The following is a 22,312-nucleotide window of genomic DNA, read 5'->3' as shown; positions in this document are numbered from 1 at the left end:
ATATATATATATAACTCCGTATAAGATAAATAAAGTCTAAGAAAAAAACGTGCCTCGGAAATCAAGAAAAAGTCATTCTCGAATAGATGGCGCCATACCTTTGGCCTCTTCTCGGCTAGATGGCGTTGACGACATCGTTTGATATTTAACAATTTTAACACATATCAGTGAAAGAACATGGGTCAGTATGGAACAATAAAAATTAAAAATTATTTATCCGTAAACATATTTTGATAAATTTATACATTTTCAATTTTATTTTAAGTTTTAATCGTGTGTCGATAGATGGCATTAAATGTACCGTGACTACAAAATTTACTTTGGCAATAGCCCTCTATACTATCTATTCTCTTTGGTTTTAGATATGAAGTAGGACGAAGATTTTGTTTATTTTTTCAGGAGGTATGTATACGTTTTCAGTTATTTTCTTACGAATCTAATGCTCTTTCGATCCTGATAGGAGAATAAAGTATTCCCAAATGTCCATATCATTTTTCGTTATTCTGTTACAGTAGTACCAATTCTATGAAAAGTGATAACGGAATGGAAATAGATTTGAGACTTTTTTCGTCTCATAATAATCAAAAGAGCTCGTGATTTTGAGAACAAATAACATAAAATTGTCAAAAAATAAGCGTGGACAAAATTTCTTTAAGCATTTTGAAATTATGAAACGTAGCTTTTTTTAGGCAAATTTACGTTACATTGATAGCCATCCATTGCAAAAAGTGGTTGACGTCACTGTTTTGTACAAAATAAGAAATTAAAATCACAATCGGGCTCCAGAGACTACAGCTCGAAACCAGTTTTCGACCCCTTGCATTATTCCAGGCGCAAAACGTTTCTGACGACGTTAAGAAAACAGACTTCGTATTCGAAAGCAATCATAATAGATAAGTAACAATGCTTTTATTACTTTAATTTATTTTTTGGATAGGGTGTAAAAAATGCCAACAAAGCAATCTATAAAAACGTACCTAATTTGTTTCACCGTTTCTACGTCTGCGCTCGGAATTGATGGCTGCTTAAATGCAAAATATAAGAAAATGTAAAAGAACGTGTGGTTGACCAAAGTTTGTTTTCTGATAAGAACATTTACCAAGTCAATCTGACAAGAACAGTGTAACGTAAAGCGCTTAAACCGCTTAAAGGGGCAACGTGTTGGCAGATATCGTACGATATCGCCCAAAACATAACCTATAAGCTTCAGCCAGTTGACTAAAGCAATGCTGCCATCATCTAAAACCCAGTATTATATACATTAAAGTGACATAATGACATTACACCAGATTCACTGGTGCTAATCAGACCTGATGTAGCGTTACACAATATAATTCATAAATAATACGCGTAATGTTAATATTTTTGGGTTAAGTTTATGTGATCGTGAAAATAAATGTAAGGTTAACAAATAATTCAAAGAAAAGTGATATTGTGATTTCTAAAATTAACAAACAAAAATATTTATTCTGAATTCGACGACCTCCAGTGAGACTTGGTAAGTATAATCAAGGCTAAATAATGCTATTCCAATGGTGTAAGAAATTTATGACTTAAAAATGTAATTTAATTTTGTAATATGAATTAGAAAACGATGTTTAGTTATCAATTAAAAGTGTGCACAATAATCGAATTTAAACTGTTGTGAGACATACTAATATTGAATAATTTTACGGTTTAGACTCACTTGTTTTTAGTCACTCGCGCACAAACAAGTGAGTCTAAACCGTAAAATTATTTAATAATAGTGTGCACAATATTTTAATTTTAAATGATTATTAAATGTTTTATATGATTTTGTTGATATATGATATGATCATTTAACTGTTTTTTTTTGTAATGAATTTATTTAATAACAAGTAAGTTATTAAATAAATTTTAATTAAACTAGGTACGTATTTTATAAAAAAATAACCTAATATTAAGATTTTTATTCATATTTTTAAATAAAAAGTAGGTACTGCTTTAACATGGTATATTTTAAGAACTCATTTATTCGCTGTACTTACTCATATTTTTTGCAATGGTCCTAGATTTTTTCAAAACTATTTATTAAGTAACGAATAGTATATTTTTAAAACGCTACACAAGGCTGTATTTCCAAATATTACAAATATCATCTTTGTACAAAATTGATATAATTAAGTAATTTGCAGTAATTAGCATTGAAGTATTTATTTATTTACCTACTAATATACTTAAAATCATTGTCTAATATAATAATGATCATATTTTATAACAGGAATGCGCTTCTGCGTATCCTTTAGTTTTACTATAAGTACCTACCTGTATATATACTTTATCCTTAACTTTCTTCTTCATCTTGATAGATACTTAATTAGGAAGTAATTAAACATGTGTAAACTGTAGGTATAGTACAGGGATGTTGCGGATGCAGATTTTTTGACATCCGCGGATGCGGATGCGGATGCGGATATTTAAAGCCTCACATCCGCGGATGCGGATGCAGATGCGGATGTCAAGATTTGGTACTTAAAAAACGTCAAATATTACATTTTTAGCATTTTTTATTTAAAAAAAACGAAACGTTTAGTATTTGAGAAAGAATATAGGTGCGTTTTATTTAATAAACAGTAACTTGGCCGACTTTTCGGGATCTAGACGATTTCGTTATATATAATGACGAAATTACCCACTCACATGATTGATATTTTTCAGTGACCTCTATTATTATAATAAAATAAGGGTGACAGCTGGTAGCTACAGTTACCAAAAGCAAGTGAGTGGCTAGCACTTACGCCGGCGGCGCCGCCGCTAATACGTTCCTATTACCGACGTGGTCGACATCCGCATCATGCGGATGCTCCGCATCGATTTTATGCGGATGCGGATGCAGATGCGGATGTTGAAAATAATGCGGATGTTCGGCGGATGCAGATGCGGATGCGAATAATCGCAACATCCCTGGATAGTATTTTAATGTGTCAATATTTTTTATAAGAAATACCTATCTACATATCTCCATGAGCAATAATGTTTATAAAAATGTATAGCTAGGTAATTTCCGATTGAGTTCGATGCATAATATTTTAGCAATCACCAGGTAATAGGTATCTACTTATACGAGCATGTACAGGTATGTTTCCCCTAGACGTAGAAATTCGCACGTTGCGTTGCAGAACGTAATTTATGTCGGACGCAATATTGCGATTTGCAGGTTTTGCTACAAGACTAGCGAAAAATAAAAGTGTATAATTCAGCATAAAATTGATTTGAAATAGCGAACTACTCAAAAATGCCTTATTTACCTACCGTTGCCCGTTAGACTATCATCAGATACTCACGTGGCAAAGCCATTGAACTTGACAAAAAACTTTGCTTTGAGATTTGAATTTTATAGAATGGTTTGGTATTATTTTTAAGTAGATAGTTGAGGTATCTAACCAAATTTTATTAAGCAGGTAAGTATTATAGGTCTACCGTTTATAGGCCGACAAGAAATTGTAGAAATTAAAAAGTGGCAACATCGTAGTGTCGTCAAAGCAATCTAAGAAAAACGGACGACACTAACGATGTCTTATTACTAGGGATGTACCGACTAGTCGGGAAAGCCGACTATCCGGCCACATTTGTAGTCGGCGATTAGTCGGCGACTAGTCGGCAAAAATGACCGATTAGTCGGCACTTTATTAGTGAAAAAAAAACAGAAAAAAAAAACTGTCAATATTTGCCATATGTTTTATGTCTATTTCACTAAATTACATATTCAGGGTGCATAACAAAACTTTTGTTCATATAATTGACCGTTTGATCGTTATCTTATGTTATGTTGGTGGGCTGGTGTTTTCCTCTACAGGTCGATCTCAACTGATTCTCGTGTAATTTCATATGCAAGTTCGATAGTTAAATAATTTTATTATTAGTCAGTTTTTGTTTTTATTAATGGTGGAGCCATGGGGAACTATTAGGTAATGTTATTGCAAAATTTAGAGACTTAGATAGGGCACGTTGCTCGTAAATACGCTGACCACAGGGGATAGGTTCTTAATTGGCGAAATAGAGCCTTGGAAATACCTCCTACAAGCTGTACTGACGGTCTGCTCAGGATCGCAAAATAAAAGAAAGACAGAAATTGAACGAGGATTCTTGTGATAGGTCTTTGAACCTGTAGAGGACACCTTTTAGCCAAGCTAATATGATGAATAGCGCAACCAAAGGAGCAAAACTATTGTTTTTCACCTGAACTTATACGAAACTAATGATCTGGCCGACTAGCCGACTAGTCGGCCGACTAATCGGCCATTCGAGCGCCGATTAGTCGGCTAGTCGGCTAGTCGGCCAAATCAATAGTCGGTACAACACTACTTATTACTAAAATACTTCATTTAACAGATTAATTATTGTACTCGTAGGTATAGGTAGTAACCAGCCGCGTCTCTTAGTTTTTAGAAATGATTGAACCAAATTGCTTCATATGACATGGTTAATTATTGCAATTGATAATTGACCACTATTAATAATCTTGACCTGAAGCTGATTGTGGATGGCGACAAAAAGTTCCTTAATTATTATAGGTTCAGACAGCTATTTATACATCATAATTTCATAGAAGTTTAAAATAACACTTGGACTGGGTGTGCTATCAAAATCGTTGCAAAATCTTGGTCTAATTCAAATAATTATCATAGGTAATGTCATTACAATTTTTGCAGAAGATTGCAGATGACTGCTAAATGAAATTTCAGTCAAATATACGTGTAAGCTATTTTATTTTCAGGACAAGATGGCGCAATCAGTATTCGGAGTATGGGACTACGCCATAATGGCCTTAACAATGATCGCATCCATCGCAATTGGACTATATTTTCGCTTCAGCGGCGGAAAACAAAAAACAAATGAGGTGTGGTTAATAAATATCTAAGGACTAGTATAATACAGTCATTATTCAGTAACTTTACTATTAAATATCTTTTGTTTTTTTCGGTTCAATTTACCTTAAAAAAACTTTTTCGACTACCGTTTCTATTGTTTCGAAATGATTTAAGTAATTATTTTCTGATGCGTTTACCTACGCACTTATTTCATTTTAAAATATGTATATATTTTACAGGAGTATCTTCTCGCAGATCGAAACATGTCTATACTGCCCGTGGCAGTTTCCCTGATGGCATCATTCATGTCGGCCATTACGCTTCTTGGGGTGTCATCAGAAAATTATTCCTATGGAATGCAATTCGTCGTCATCAACATATCGTATGGCATCGCCACGCCGATCGCAAGTCGGTATTACCTGCCAGTGTTCTTCGGACTACAGAAGACGAGTACTTATGAATACTTGGAACTGCGCTTCGGGCCTCACATACGAATGCTAGCCTCCCTCACATACACTTTACAAATGGTGCTCTACAACGGTATCGTGCTTTATGCTCCTGCTATAGTCCTCGAAGCCGTCACAGGCCTGGACAGACTGATATCAATACTAGTCGTTGGATTGGTGTGCACTTTCTACGCAACTTTAGGCGGAATGAAAGCCGTAATCTGGACTGATCTTTTACAATCCCTGTTGATGTTCGGTGCTGTGTTCAGCGTAGTTGTATTCAGTTCTGTACAGCTTGGAGGCTTTGGGAAAATTTTTACAATTGCGAAAGAGAGAGGAAGGCTTGAGTTTGACAGGTATGTTCTTTAATACCTAACGCTTTAATAAGAAAACAAAGTAATGTATGTGTGAACTTGAACTTGTGAACTCGTATACTATTATTATGTTTTTCAGTTTTACTTTCGACCCGACAGTAAGGAATACTTGGTGGTCACTGAACTTCGGAGGTTTGATCACCTATTTGTCTCTGTATGCGGTTAATCATACTCAGGTAAGTACTACTACTACTTATTCTAGCAATATTTTAATCAAGAGATGATAAACCATGGAAAGTATCCTCAAAGAATAATTAATCAAATACTTTTTAAGAATTTTAATAACAAAACTTCCGTGAGACACAGACATATTAAATATATTAAGAACAGGTCACTCACGTATTTTAAGCTCGACATGTTTCACTCCGTACCGAGGAGTGTCATCAGGAGCTTGCTTGTGTTTGTCTCCTCGGTACGGAGTGAAACATGTCGAGCGTTTTTCGACTTAAAATACGTGAGTGACCCGTTCTTAATATATTTAATATGCTTTTTAAGAAATTGGTAAAACTATAAAACGTACGTACTAGGTCTGTTGTATCACATTTCTTTTGTAACAACGAACTTCAAATTAGCAATTATATAGACTAAGAAATCGTGCGTTTGAATACTTTGCTACTTTGTAGATTCAGCGTCTTCAGACGGTGAGAACGCTGGAGCGCTCCCAGGCGTGTTTGTGGTGGAGCTGGCCGGTGCTCTCCGTGCTGAGCATCTGCACGTGCATGAGCGGGCTCGGCATTTTCGCCGTGTACAAGGACTGCGACCCGCTGGCGGCTGGCAGTATCACTAAGGTAAACTAATGTCTGGAAAGCCACTATCAGACTTGTGACTAAGGATTTGTGAGTTACGGGAACCATGCGTTAAAAAGGCGTGTGACTTAAAATGAAAATGTGTCGTATGCGTCTTTATATATTTTTTATACTGGAACTCTATCTTCATTAAGTGTAAAGATGGATGGTAGGGCAATGTTATTTAACTTTGTTTTGACATCGTAAAGATAATTGAAGCACAATATTAATATTTGCGATAAACTTTTATTTTTGTTTAAACAGGTAGGTTAAATTGTTTGCAATTCTGCAGACAATTTAACCTGTTTGACATTGGATGACAATGGCGTGAATAAAAACCTATCACTAGGGTTACAATACTCATATTAATTTGTGTTATGTTGCATGTCAGATGGACCAGCTAATGCCTTACTACGTGGTGGACGCGATGAAATCCGTGCCCGGCCTGGCGGGTTTGTTCGTGGCCGGCATCTTCAGCGCCTCGTTGTCCACTGTGTCAGCCGCCTGCAACGCTCTCGCTGCCGTCACGCTCACTGACTACGTTGGCAAGTATGTAAGAACAGTATGGATATAATGGTCGTTTTTGTCTACGTGACAGCGTGATAAAACGGTGCCTGTCACTTTCTATCCCGCGGAGTTAAAAAGTGACAGTTTTTTTATCACGTGGATAAAGCGATCCATAATTATCCTGGTGATACGGTAGCTTTAGCATAACATAATGAAGTCCGCGTCACTGAGTAAATTTTTGCGGTTATTGATTGATTTGGAAATAAAACGAGCTAAGCGGTGCGATGATATTCAGACTGATGGGCGGTTATACATAAAGAATATCTTCAGCCTGGATTAATAACTGATACCGATATCGATGAATTAAAATTAAGCTACATACTATATTCAAAATATTTTAGGAATGTACTTCTCAGGGATGAAACTAACTTAAATAAAATAGGTAACATAAAGGCGATTTTCAATCTGACCTTTGAATATTCCATGCTACTCAAGAGGAATATTATCATAAGTATTTTAAAACATTACATATACCTAACTAATCGCCTACTACACTAAAAAGGATTATAGAATAATGTCAAGTAAATAAACACACAGACAGCAAATAAGAAACATTGTTTAGCATGATAAGATGCAACATTAGACAAAGGTAATTTGCAAGGTTGAACATATTACACAGTTTTAAGTGTCATCAATCATATGCAAATAATTCTACTTCTTGTACCTAAATCTTAAGAATAAAAAAATACCTAGGTAGTCACGTTATGTATCAGTTGCAAATATTTTGAGTACCTATTAAACTTATAGCATCAAAGCCAAAGGATGCACATGCGACACCAAATACGCGTGTATTTAGGAATATAAATTAAATTCTAGACAATTTTTTTTTGTATATTTCAAGATGGTGCCACGTGCGTGACTCGTACATCCCCTGGCTGACGAAGCTGGCTGCCTGCGGATATGGTCTCGTGTTCCTGGCTCTGGCCTTTGTGGCTGAACATTTGGGCGGCTTGCTTCAAGCAGCGCTCACCATCTTCGGAGCTGTCGGAGGACCAATGCTCGGAGTCTTCACTTTGGGCATGTTCACTACCTTCGCTAATGAAAACGTAAGTGAAAGTCTTCATGTACCTGGCTGTGGCCTTCGTGGTCGAACGTCTGGGCGGCTTGCTTCAAGCGACGCTCACCATCTTTGGAGCTGTCAGATGTTTGGAGTCTTTACCTTGGGCATGTTTTTTACCTTCGCAAATGAAAAAGTAGAAAAAGGTCTGAATCTGGATGCAAAGCAAGCAAGATGTAAACTGGCATGAATAATTCAAGCTAAATCGTACGGAGTCACTTACGGCATACATGAAAATGAAAAAGTAAATTTCTATTTGTAAATAGAGAAGATATTAAATAGATGTAAATCTAATAATTCTTACCAGATCTTATAAAACAAGTAACATTTACGGTTAATGAAGAACCAAAGACTTTAGCTTAAATAAATATGTATTCCGAGCTATAGCTGTTAGTAAAAAAGCCGTTAGGTAAATACCTAGTGGTTACGCAATACCAGTACCTACGTACTAAGTAGTCACTACTTCAGAGCAAAAAAGTAAATAAATAAATACGTAGTTAATCTTACGGTTGGCTGAAATTCTAGAACCACGTTGCATGTAATTCATGTTGTACATACTGGAACACAAATCAATTACTAGATGATAGATTTCGTTGAAATAATTAATGGTTTACGAGAAAAGAATTGCACACAGATTTGTAGATTAGTGATGGTATACACTTTTTTCATTTCATGTTCTTTGGATGCCCTGTTAAGTTAACCGAATAATTTTAATCGCACGTACCTATTAACTGTTTACTACAGCAGTGATAATGATAAAAAATATTTTCATTATAATTCCAGGGTGTTTGCGTGGCCCTGCTCAGCGGGATGGCTGTAACACTGTGGATCAGTTTCGGAGGCCCGCGGCCGACGCCTGTCAGTCTGCCGGTCAGCGTGGCTGGGTGTGCAGCCAACATTACCCTACCAGAGACTCGGACTACGGATCCTAGTGACTACTTCTACTTGTACAGAGTGTCTTACTTGTGGACTAGCCCAGTGAGTAGAAATAACTTGTTATTCACCCAACAACTTGCAATTAAAACCATTTTTCTAGGTCTCTGTCTCTTACAATTTTAAAGTAGAACATGAGAAGACCAAGGCCTAAATAAAAGCAAATAAAGTACAGAACAGACAGAGGCTAGGCCCTAAATTGAGCACCGATAGTGCTGATACTTGTTCGCTTTTACGACGCGTCGCAGACTGCGGATATTTTATTCGAACAATACCAACAGAACGGTGTTGATTCCATCCAGATATTCCGCCTCTCTGGTCTGGTCAGTGATTAAACACACTTGGTGTCATTTTCAGATCGGCTTATTATGGGTGCTGGTGGTAGGCTCGCTCGTGTCGCTAGCGTGGAAGCGGCAGCACCCGTGGCAGCGAGCTGGGCGCAAGCATCCCGACCCAGCACTCTTCACACCGCCTCTCGCTCGCCGGTTGCGACACACGCAGGAGACGAAAGCTGATGTACAGGTATGAATGTTTTAGAGAAATATATACGGGTGTATGCCAAGAAGCTGAAATTGACCGGTATCCAAATAAGGCAATAGGCATGTCCCTAGCCAGCTCTCCAATTGAGCTGGTAATCTTATAATTCTGACAAGGTGATATTTTCGGACCAGAAATGTCACTGTTGGCAGCTGAGAGCTCAAACATCCACAAAAGTCGCAGAATAATAAATTAAAATCAGAATCGGGTTCCTGGTATTGCACGCTGCACAGGTTCTACTTCTACGGCTTGTCTCTAAGGTGGGGCTGTGTAACTTGACTAATTATATGGATTGATGTACCGTAAAGTCGGGTTACATTGGGATTCATTCGATGCAGGTTTAACTATTGCATTTAAATTATAGAATATACGTACCTCTTTATATTTCTTATTAGACCCTTATAGGTAGGTATACGTGCTATTCATGTGGGCCAAAGTTGGTTGGATGAATGTAACCCGACGTTACGGTATATATTTAAATATGAATTTCAAACGCATGAAACAGGTTATTTGTATATTATTTTACGTCTTCGTTGCTCTTGAGTCTGGACACAAAATAATAACGATGCATTTTATTCCTTAAATTATTAATAAAATTGCTTGTTGGTTTTCTTACAATGACCTTTTATTTATGTTTTCTTACCTATTTATATTTTGCATGTTACAACACTGTTAGTAGCGCATTAAATATATTAAGAACGGGTAACTCACATATTTTAAGTCCATACGGACTGAGGAAACAATACGCCGAATAGAATAGTTAATTAATAGTTTTAATTAAATATAAGAAAGTTAACAACAATGATAATTGTAATTTTCAATTTCGCATTGACAGTAGCGACACCAAGTGGCAATACTTGAACACTAGTTGACGTTTGTCCGTTCGGAAACTATAATTATGTTTACACATCTTCAACACGGACGGACGGAGTCAGTCGGTACCTATAGAATAGAGTGAACATGCCGAGCAGTGACATGTCGAGCGTTTTTAGACTTACGATACGTGAGTGACCCTTTCTTAATATATTTAATATGTCTGGGTCTAACGGAAGTTTTGGCATTAAAACTGTAGCGCATGTTTGGCATGTACCTACACGAAAGTAGTTCACGCGGCCATACTTCACTGTGGGATTTTATTAAATGTAAAGCTACATGTTAACATTTAGCAGAAATTAAACACAACTTTACTGGCGTGTTTAATCCGTGCGCTGCAGTGGGCTTCCAGTTTTTATTATTTATCATTTAGTTTGCTATTTTTCCTTGCATGTCCATGCTTTCTTAGTAATCTGTTATAGATGGATGCCTCCTATCTATGAGCCAGCTTTACGCGTCGGGTTTTTGTCAATATAAGAGGTATGTCATAATTTGTTAAGTCTTACAATACAAGTAGTGTTCATTATTTTTAATCACATCATTTAACTGCATGTCTTTATGCTTGCTTACAATTTGAATTTAGATACTATAAAATTGCTTAAGTATTCGTATATAGGTATTTACTCTGGTTTCATTATAAAATGGTGTTATTATTTTGATATTGTCTCTATTATTTATGTATGGGTGTTATAAATTTACGATGACCGAAAAGATGAAAGGCAAAAATGTCGTGGTTATCGATAAGAAATGATCTACAGTTGTCATTACCAAAACTTATATACAATATATTTATATAGAAATGACTACCATATACAACGTTTTCTTTTTTGTTTTCAGTGCGAGCTGTTGAAGCAGTGAGCAACCGAACATGCTACGTAGCGTAATTTATTTATGTTTTGTATTTTGAATTTAGATTTATTTCATAATTAAGTAGCGAATGGTAAAAAAAAGTAGTAAATCTAAAAAAATTAAGTATATGATATTCTTGTCCTTTTTCAGTGATATTTTAGCTAGACAGACAATTTTTTTTAAGTTAGGTAAGTGTATAACTAAAAAACTATAAAATCGATATTTGGCCGTAACACGAAAGTCTCGAATAAATTAAAGCTATTGCTTTTGTTGTGATTGTTAAACCTATATCTTAGTGAAAATACCTATATATACACTCGTAATAGTAGGTATAGTCGTTCGATTTGTAGCTGGCCCCGAACGGCTAATCCTTTGTCTATTTCTAAGTAAAACGGCATATATGCGGATACTGTAATTGTTATTCAGTGTGTAATGACTTAAATGGGTACTTAAGTAGTCACATTCCTAAATAGACCAATAGAAAGTAAGTAGACCAATATAAGTCTGCAACGATATTGATAGCGCACGCAGTACAAGTGTTATTTTTACGTCATCATTTCATAGAAGTTTGACGTTTAAAATAACACTTGCACTGCTTGTGCTATCAATATCGTTGCAGAATTTTCTTGGTCTAACTCTAGGTACGTAGAGTCAGTGCAGAGTTAGCTTAGACAGTCTCTATTATTTACCAATTTACTTATGATAACTCAAGTACTTAATAGTTGTAATTGAAATTTTTAAATTTCACCATATCCTCAAAGGTCCAGAGTTGTTAAGTATAGATTTATTAACGGTAGCATCCAAGTAAATTCGAAGAAAAGCCAGGGTAAATCGCCAAGGTAGCATATTTCATGATATTTTTCATATAAGGTGCAGCGGGTCAATTTCGACTGCTGGGTAATTTCAACTAACCGGAATATCTTCCATGTTTTACATTATTAACTAGAGTGCAATAAATGTCCTGATAGCGAAAAAGATGTGTTGTGTGTGACTTTAGTTAATAATGTAAAACATGGAAGATATTTCGATTAGTTCAAATTACCCCGCAGTCGAAATTGCTCCGCTGCACCTTAGGTATTTCTTTTAGGAATATAAAATACTGTAAATTTCGAAACTTTGAGGTCTTGTTATACTATACAAGATATAACAAAATAGCGGGGATCCGTTTAAGGGCATATTCGGTGTCGTGTTCTGATTAGGAAAAATTACCTAGATTTTTTTTTACCGCGAATACCCTTCATACAAAGTCCAAAAATTATGCCTTTGTAAAAGTAATAAAAATTTTCTTCTACTTTTTTCTAATCAGAACACGATACCAAACATGCCGTTAAACGGATCCCCACTATTCTTGTTACATCCTGTATAGTAAGGGTAGGTTGAAAAAATACCCTGTATAATAATATGACAATGTTATTACTTAGGGTACTTATTTTTGTAGTACGGTAGTAATTGTGCTTGACAATAACCATTTAAGAGTAACGTAATAATAGTTATTTACGATACAAGTGCGGAAAGGCGATAAATTAAAACACGACCGAAGAGAGTGCGTTAAATTATCACCACTCGTTGCGCATTTCCTACTTTCCGCAATTGTATCGTAAATAAGAAATAACTATAGTTCGTTTCTTTAGCATTAGAAAAGGACTACGCGATCTTGACGTGTCTTTTAATTGAAAAACGCTTTTTAAAAATCTGTAACTATTATTTATGAAAGCAAAATAATGTAAATAATCATAAATGATTCATAAATTGTTACATATTTGCCGTGACTTATTTTTCAAAAGCGTTTTTCAATAAAAAGACACGTCAAGATTGTTTACCTTTTTTCTAATGTTAAATGAACGAACTATAAGTTTTACTTTGCTTCCCACTAAGTAATTGGGCTCCAACAGTTTTGTTATATGAAAACTATATCACAACCTCATTTAAGTGTTACAAAAAAGCAAAGTAGGCACATTTTGCGGTAAAAAATTTATATGAGTTATATCGGCAATGGCACTGCACAGCTGTGATAGTTTTACGAGAAACCGATCTTCCATTGCTTATAAGTAAAGTTATTTATTGAATAGTAGGTGTAAAACTGTATTTTTAATATATAAGTTTTGTAATGAATATTGCTATTTTAAGTATTAGGTACGTTACAAGAGTGAACCTCGAATGATAAATGTTGCATTTTTAGCTACTTATATATTAATTTCGTTTAGATAATTAGGTGAATGTTGTTAGGTGTTGTTTTATGGTGAATATAATGAAATTTGGATGTTTATTGATTTTGTTTTATTTTTAATGGTACGTACTTATAGATAAGTAGATTATATTCTAAACATGATCAATCTCAATTAATTTGTTATTATAACAATCTATGAAAGTTTTATTCTGATCATCTAGTTAGAGCATCATATACTCGTAGAGCTAGAATCATAGTACTTACATACTCACTTTATTAATAATCTATCAAGAAAGTTTATATTTAGAACACGAGGTGGACTATTTTTAATAGAGCTGTTATGCATAGAAACAGTATATAAACTGAAAAATTATTTATAAATAAAGGACATATACAAATACATGTTATAGTAAAATGCTATTCTTTTATTTTTAAAACACATCTCATGCCTGAATATATATAACTACATGACACTCCATATTTTAAAATTACTAACTATATATAAAGGGAAGGCCAAGAAGTACCGTCAACCGGGTTAGGGATGGCTGGGGTGACTAGGGATAAAAATTAAAATGTGATTTACCTGACAATTTCCTAATAACTACATTAAAATAATTTTAGATTACCTATGCTACGATTTGTGTGGGTAATTATTAATTGCTAGGTAAATCACATTTTAAGTTTTATCCCTATTCACTCCAGCTATCCCTATTCACTCCGGTTGACGGCACTTATAGTATAGGTCCTTAAACGGCAGCCGCACATATCGCCCGAGGTTGCCTGGAGGTTTTTCTTTTTTGTCGATAACTTTTATCTTCCGAAGAAGATAAAACCGGCGCGCAAACTTATCGCTACTCCGAAGAGTAGCGATAAGTTTGCGCGGCGGTTTTATTCCAAATATGGTATTACGAATATCAGTTGTAGGTAGTTACGTATCGTCTTTTGCTTACTATCCACTACAGCTACACGCACACTACACGTGATAAGTGCATTTGGGGAGAGCAAGTCGCGCGGCCTGTCGATACGGCAGCAGTAGCGGCATAGGCATAAGGCGGGTCTCGCAAAGGGATATCGCAAAGTTGTTAAATTATTTTAACAACCTTGCGATATTTATATTTTTTTGCAACATAATTGTGTCATATTCCTCGCGGAGTCCTGGTTTTTTGTCACGGCTAATGAGAGCCTGGGTTGCTTGGCAACTAATCCCAAGAATTGGCACTATTTTTTACGAAAGCGGCTGCCATCTGACGTTCCAACCCAAAGGGGAAACTAGGTATTATTGGGATTAGTCCGGTTTTGTCACGATGTTTTCCTTTACAAAAAAAACGACTGGTAAATATCAAATGATATATCGCCCAACAAACAATTAGGCGACACTTAGCACTTATTTTATCACCTAATGACATATAACGGCTGGAGAATAGCTATATACTCTAAGCTTACAGGCTCTGGTGACATCAAGGTCTTTAAGAAGTCCATGTATAGCTTTAAGATCCACAGTAGCCGTTTTGGCCGCTATAATGGATCTTAAGCAGCTAGTGTTATAGCTCAAAGTGAATTCTACCACCTTAACATCTATATGAGTAATAAGCAGCTGCAATTTTCACTTAAGGTTCTAAACAGGCGATAAAAACTCTTTTATAGCTCCGTTACTCGCAATCGCTTCTTAACTCTCTTGTCTCACTTACAGTTGAAAAGAGAAGTTATGAGTCACTTTTATAGATCATGTAGTCGCAGACGGGCGTTATTCAATACCTTAGTACATCTTATAGTGTTATTAGAGTCTTACTTACAACCTAAGCCTATAGCGCCATGTTAATATGACCGATGAATCAATAAGCAAAACAAAAACTGTTAATTAGAACGTAAATACTTAATAAAAATCGATAATTTTACTCAATATAGACATAATGTTAGTATTGTTGTATTTAAAACCGGACTTCACGTATATTGTGTAATTTTGCGAAAATTAAATACGGTGGACCACAATTTAAAAAATATTATATTCAGATAAATATGCAAAGGATCAGAGGCCCTTTAAAATTTTGTTAGTAATACATATAGTTATTGACAGTGTAATTAATTTCGCCATCATAAATCCGCAGATAACACCGGCATCGGTGAACTAAAATAATTATTTGCTTTTATTTATCCGCCATTACATTTCACTTCAAGCTGTCACAGTGCAAGCTTACAAATAATAATACAAAATGGAAACATCTGCAACCAAAGCAGTCAGGGCTAAGGAAAAAATGTGCAATTACCTTCTTGAGTGTTACAAATATTGACTTTAAATGCTAATATACCATCTAAAGCTGAAAGTATCATCTATATAGCTCTACACTACTACTCAAACAGTTAGTAGTCGCTTATTTGGCACCCTTTTAAATCCTAAGTTGTTAATCAACGCTATTACAGCACTACTTTAGCGCTCTTCTACTACAACAGTTTGTAGTCACCTATATGCAACCCATATAGCTCCTAAAGAATTAATTAACACTATTGTAGCTCCACTATACCGCTCTTATGTCTCTTTTTTTATCCCCTAACCCTACTGTAGCACTGTTATAAATCTTACGGTGATAAAATTTGTGCCCAATCCGGGGTTAAAACGGGGTTATAGCCGGCTATAACTCCTATTTTCAGAGTACTAACAACACCTAAAGAGTAAATAGGCGCTTATATAAATCTCTTGTAACCCTTAAATTTAGCGCCTAATGTTAGTTGGGCGTAGGCACATAAGTCCCTGCAAACTCATTGGTATGACCCGGAGTTTGAACCTGCGACTTCTGGATTGAAAGTCGCACGCTCTTACCTCTTAGGCTCCCATCGCTCTTATAAAATAATTTTATGCTATTTTATTCTTATGGGGTTTGATCACCGAGCTGGTGGTGGTAAATAAAACACCCTTAAGCCCGAAACACTTTATAAACGCTCTATGATATGACATCTGTTCTGTAATCAGTGATCAACTGATCAGTGACAATTATACTATACTTGAGTCCGTCAATTAGATAGCGATAGCAGAATCCTCTCCAGTATACGTGTGCGTTTGGACGGCGACGATCGTGTTGGTTTTTATCGTAAAAATAATCTTCATAATGTTTTAATTCAATGGAAATTTAAACGAATATGGACGAGTTAGCTAATATCTGCTAATATTAAAGATGCGTTAAGGGATTGAATATATTTAGTCGGTGAAAGTGTAGTGTATGTTATCACTTATAGGATTGTAACATCTATTTTCTTTATAAAATAGCGACACCAGCATAGGTAGTAAGTATTTATTACCAGAAATACTAAGCTAGGAATATTTCATTAATAACGACGAGTATTTGGGTCATACTTTATGAAGTGCTCTTATTTGTTTTTTATTTTCCTAAAGTATATCGTGATACAAATGCTCAGAAATTTTGTAAGACGTTTTATTCATATTCAAATATTAGGGTCATGGTTACAGTGGCAACTCGCGGTCAAAATTGTTAGCAATTCAAGTTCATTTTTAACGCACGTTGTGTTCATAAATATATTTATATATTTTTTTTGTCTCATTGCAATGGATTAAGGTAAAGAGATGTATAGGTACATATATAATGAACGCGAGTCGCTAAAGTTTTAACTCGCTGGTATAAATGAGAAGGCCCCAAACATTAAACAATCTCAATCAGGCTGTGTTTGCTGACAATTGTGACTTGTTAGCAAATTGGTGTCACATTGATGAGGCAATACGAGTAAGTAGTTGAAAGTATTGTGGTGTCATCATGTCAATTATACATACCGCGCTGGCTTTGCACGGGTTAACAAATTATTTATTTATTTATTTATTTAAACTTTATTGCACAGTAAAAATTGTACAAAAGGCGAACTTAATGCCAGAAGGCATTCTCTACCAGTTAACCCTCGGGCCAAACAGAGAACAAGTCGTAATAGGTGCAAGAAAAATTAAAAGTACGAAAAATTTAATATTAAGCATAAATTTTATGTTGAACAACATACTATTTCAAATATACATACTGCTATAATATACTTACTTATACAATATAATTATACATACATAAAATACCCCTACCAGGGTTATCCCTTTGTGACTAGTCGTATGCCTATTGCCTAGTATTAACCACATTTTTCATTGAAACACAGAAAATAAAAGGAAATACCTTGTAAAACTAAAGACCTCTTCAGTCGCATATTTCATTCATGATTCCATCGAATATTCGGACAGTTGAAACTTGAAGCAATTCCATGGTAATTTATAATACTTATCACGTGACTTTCTTTTTTTAAAATCTTTATTTTAACTTAGAAATAAACAAAATAAACCCTCAGGAAATAATCAACAACAAATTGGTATTGACGTTGACAATAAAACTGATGAAGACAGTTCGACGTTCCGTTACGCTGATGCTCTAGTACAATTTCGAAACATAAAATCTAAAAATTCATAAGATAAATAAAAATATTAAAATAATTAATTCTCTAAATTCCGGATGTCTTAAATAATATATTAGATACTAATAAACATAAAAAAAACATCAATACAGGAACGTTTTTCAGAAGTAAACTAAAAATATCTCAAAGTAAAATAATGCTTACAAATTCGTACGTGATGAGTTTTCGAACGTTCCCTTTTATCATAATTTAGTCTACTCCAACTGACTACTCGACTATTGCCTATGAATGTGTGCGTAGATGTCATTAAAAATAGCTCCGTCTTTCTCTAAACTGCGTGAGTAAAAAGGACATGATTTATATTCTGAAGTAAGCAATAGTGAACTTTAATATTTAAGACATATGGTTTAGTAAACAACCTGGAACTTATGATCTTTCTTCTTGAATCAAACCTTGTTACACGCCACGAGGTTAATGACATCTTCCTCAGTTCTGGTATCCTGGTACTTTTGGTAAACGTTTGTCTCAATAAGACACCTGTTGTCAGTTACCCGCCCGAGGCAAACGACCTCTTCTGCAATTCTGCCATCCTGGTACTTTTGGAATAATGTTTATGCCATTATGTCGCCGTTATGTCGCTATTATGTCGCCAATATGTCGCCGTTATGTCGCTATTATGTCGCCGTTATGTCGCTATTATGTCGCCGTTATGTCGCCAATATGTCGCCGTAATGACGCCGTTATGTCGCCGTTATGTCGCCAATATGTCGCCGTTATGTCGCCAATATGTCGTCGTAATGTCGCCGTTATGTCGCTATTATGTCGCCGTTATGTCGCCAATATGTCGCCGTTATGTCGCTATTATGTCGCCAATATGTCGCCTATATGTCGCTATTATGTCGCTGTTATGTCGCCAGTTGTCTTTGTTTTGATTCATGTCGCCAATATGTCGCTGTTATGTCGCCGTTATGTCGCCATTAAGTCTTTCTAGGTAATGTCGCCAATATGTCGCCGTTATGTCGCCGTTATGTCGCCAATATGTCGCCGTTATGTCGCTATTATGTCGCCAATATGTCGCCGTTATGTCGCTAATATGTCGCCAATATGTCGCCGTTATGTCACTGTTATGTCGCCGTTATGTCGCCAATATGTCGCCGTTATGTCGCCAATATGTCGCCGTTATGTCGCTATTATGTCGCCGTTATGTCGCCGTAATGTCGCCGTTATGTCGCTAATATGTCGCCAATATGTCGCCGTTATGTCGCTGTTATGTCGCCGTTATGTCGCCAATATGTCGCCGTTATGTCGCTATTATGTCGCTAATATGTCGCTGTTATGTCGCCGTTATGTCGCTGTTATGTCGCTATTATGTCGCTGTTATGTCGCTATTATGTCGCCATTATGTCGCCAATATGTCGCCAATATGTCGCTGTTATGTCGCCAGTTGTCTTTGTTTTGATTCATGTCGCCAATATGTCGCTGTTATGTCGCCGTTATGTCGCCATTAAGTCTTTCTAGCTAATGTCGCCGTTATGTCGCCGTTATGTCGCTATTATGTCGCCAATATGTCGCTGTTATGTCGCCAATGTGTCGCCGTTATGTCGCTATTATGTCGCCAATATGTCGCTATTATGTCGCCGTTATGTCGCTATTATGTCGCCGTTATGTCGCCAATATGTCGCCGTTATGTCGCCGTTATGTCGCCGTTATGTCGCCATTATGTCGCCGTTATGTCGCTATTATGTCGCCGTTATGTCGCCATTAAGTCGCCGTTATGTCGCCAATATGTCGCCGTTATGTCGCCATAGTAAAAAGGTATAAAAGGCCGGTGCGGAGCGTTGGGAGATTCATTCATTTTTCGACCGGGCTAGCAGTGACTCTGGTTTTCGGGTGTAACGTAGTGCGGGGAGGTGAAGTTTCTCCGCGACTTTTTCTGTGTTTGTTTTTTACTTGGAATTATCCTAGTGAATTTAAACTTAGAATTTGTGTCTGTGCTTGGTTTTGCGGGGATTTTAATCGTCGTAACGCTAAGTTTAGACTGTTGTGGAGATTCTTTACTGCCATGTGTGGGTTTTTAGTTATTGTGAAGTTTTCTTTACGCTGTGTGTTCTAAGTGCCGTCATGTTATGCAGGGACAATGTCAATGCATAGCCGGGGCTAGGAATATTGTCTGTGTTTGGTTTTGCGGGAAGAAATTCTCGTAACGTTAAATATAGATGACAGTGTTTAAGGGAATTTCACTTTTCTGTTGAGTTAGTTAGTGATAACTTAGTTATTTTAGTGTTTTTCTATGGGGTATTTTTGCTATTTTAAAAGCCAGATCATTGTTTGGACTGACAGTTTGTCCAGCTAACCATTCACTCCGCCTAACGGTGCCAAAGGATTGGATGGTTAGGAGTCTATTGCTCCAAGTTTGAGAGGACTTGGCGTCTCTTTTATATCAACATAAGAGACGAATTATCTCACTAGTCTCAAGGCCCAGCTGTTTAGATGGATGTGGGGACGTCACGTGCGCGTCATCCGGAGTAATCTGGGCCCACTGAAGTCGACAGTAATTGAGACTAGGTCTCCTATTAAATTTATTTATATATTTCGGTGCCCCGGTTCATGCTAGTGCTGGTTGCGGGGACAGACTTCTGTCGTGACTGATATTACACTTAGTCTTTGTTGCGGCAGAGTTTCTCTCGTGATTAGTGCGTGTGTGTGCTAGGGTACTGGTCCACTTATAGACACGGAATAGGGCGACTTATTCTTATCCACCATGCCCGCGGGCGATAAGGAGGGAGTCAAATACACTGGCCTGTAGGTTGCCTTATCGGTTTCGCCTGCCGAACTTTACAGCTTCTCGTAGGGACCACACTTGCGTATATTACAAGGCATTAGGTCGATGGTAAGAACGAACTATGCTTTGAATATACTAGATTAGGGACAAAGGGTAGGATTAGGGTAGAATCACACACTTGTTTGTTGTCTATTAACGTTATTTTTAGTTAGGGTCTATAAATTTGAAATGGTTGATATATATATTTATCTTTAAGGGTTTTAAAATATAGTTTCTTAATCCTAAAATATGTGTGTTTAAAAGGTAAAGAGTTTAAACTGCCTAAATCTTTCTAATTTCTCATTTATATGGGGAAAGAATTAGTGCTTCTATAAAATTTTATTTCTACTTTTCATTTCTGGTTGTCTGGTGTAGGAACGAGGTACTGAGTAATAAAATCAGGTATTTACAACATAAACTCTTAATTATCAATCTGGATTTAGGAACACAGACTATTCTGGGATTGAAGAACGGTTTGTTTTAGGGAACCTTTGTCAGGCAAGAGCAGTACAAAGGATTTATTGAGTGAATACTCAATTTCGACCTCTACTAAACATAATAGTTAACAAATAAACTCGGTACTTCGTTTATACATCTAGAAAACTAGGAATTCTGTCTAGATTATCAGCTCTGGGGAATGGGACTAAGGGATTAGCATCTCTAGCTTTTGAACATAAAAAAAGATAAGTAATTATGATGATTGATGGATACTTTGACACTTCTTTTCATCATCATCTAGGTGCGTTTAGGTTACGAAGTGTTGGTCATAGCCCGTCTGGCTAAACTGGTAGGGTAGGTGTTCCGATTAATACTTGCAAATCGGACTAAGAGCTTCCAGACCTGCATCGGGCGTACGGAGCAGCACGTGTGATTAAATCACACATCGTTTAGAAGATGATAGTTAACTATAAATATCCTTGATATGCTAGGGTGTAAAAGAGCTTATCTCAGGAGTGCTGCTTCTATGTTATCCCGGAAGCTTAATAGGTGTGGCAGGATTTTACCAACAACATTTTTATATATTTATATCATCATATATGCTGTAATACTTAAATACATTATAGTAAATTTTACACCATCATCTACATTGCACTAATAAATTCTAATAATTTTCTATTTTTGTAATTCATTTTTCTTTAAATTATTTCTTACTTGCATAAATAATTATTTTATTACCATAAATATCTGTTCTCAAAATCTAGGTAATAATAAATAAAGTCAGAGTCCAAAATTTAGCTGATACTCATTAAAGAATTTGAGGTTGCCGCGGTTCACTTCAAGGGGTCCTAACCACTAGCTAGACGATCACATGGCCATATTTTAAGGGTAAATCGAAAGGGGATGTTATATTAAGGTAGGTTAAGTTAGTTAAAGTAAGGGGGGAGTTACACCTTTACCAGGCTGAAAGATCAGAAATGACAATCGAAGTCAGTCTTACTGATCGAAAATAGAACACATGTTTGAAGTGCCATATGTGGGAAATATATATCCCTTAGCCTGGTAAAGGGTAAACCTTTCTCAAGAATCACTCTATTGACAACCGCATGAAAATCCGTTCAGTACCTAATAGCAAAAATAATAGATAGTATAGAGGGGTCCTGTCATTGTAAATTTTGTAGTCACTGTAAATTTACTGCCATCTATCGACACACGACTAAAACTCAAAATGAAAACGTATAAAG

The 22,312-nt window shown here is 36.0% G+C and overlaps 2 protein-coding genes across 2 annotated transcripts in view; both read left to right on the top strand.

Annotated features, from left to right (window-relative positions):
- The window catches only part of LOC134792123 (abl interactor 2), a 296,093-nt gene that overhangs the window by 122,111 nt on the left and 151,670 nt on the right, over nt 1–22,312 (top strand). The gene's annotated exons all lie outside the window — the stretch shown is intronic.
- LOC134792113 (putative sodium-dependent multivitamin transporter) lies at nt 4,726–13,519 on the top strand. Its single transcript, XM_063763300.1, has 9 exons — nt 4,726–4,861; nt 5,072–5,634; nt 5,732–5,828; nt 6,276–6,440; nt 6,829–6,986; nt 7,846–8,050; nt 8,845–9,039; nt 9,352–9,516; nt 11,242–13,519. Exons 1-9 carry the CDS (start codon nt 4,745–4,747, stop codon nt 11,260–11,262), a joined length of 1,686 nt encoding a protein of 561 aa, XP_063619370.1. The 5' UTR covers nt 4,726–4,744; the 3' UTR covers nt 11,263–13,519.

The sequence above is a fragment of the Cydia splendana genome, chromosome 7 (genome assembly GCF_910591565.1).
Source record: "Cydia splendana chromosome 7, ilCydSple1.2, whole genome shotgun sequence".
Taxonomy (NCBI): domain Eukaryota; kingdom Metazoa; phylum Arthropoda; class Insecta; order Lepidoptera; family Tortricidae; genus Cydia; species Cydia splendana.
This window is presented reverse-complemented; position numbering and strand designations above follow the sequence as displayed.

What these genes read in the sequence shown, in the direction of transcription:
- LOC134792113 (XM_063763300.1), top strand. Translation starts at nt 4,745, where the DNA reads ATGGCGCAATCAGTATTCGGAGTATGGGACTACGCCATAATGGCCTTA. An exon ending in CTCACTGACTACGTTGGCAA is followed by an intron (nt 6,987 to 7,845) that starts GTATGTAAGAAC and finishes GTATATTTCAAG; the next exon opens with ATGGTGCCACGTGCGTGACT. An exon ending in CTACCTTCGCTAATGAAAAC is followed by an intron (nt 8,051 to 8,844) that starts GTAAGTGAAAGT and finishes TTATAATTCCAG; the next exon opens with GGTGTTTGCGTGGCCCTGCT.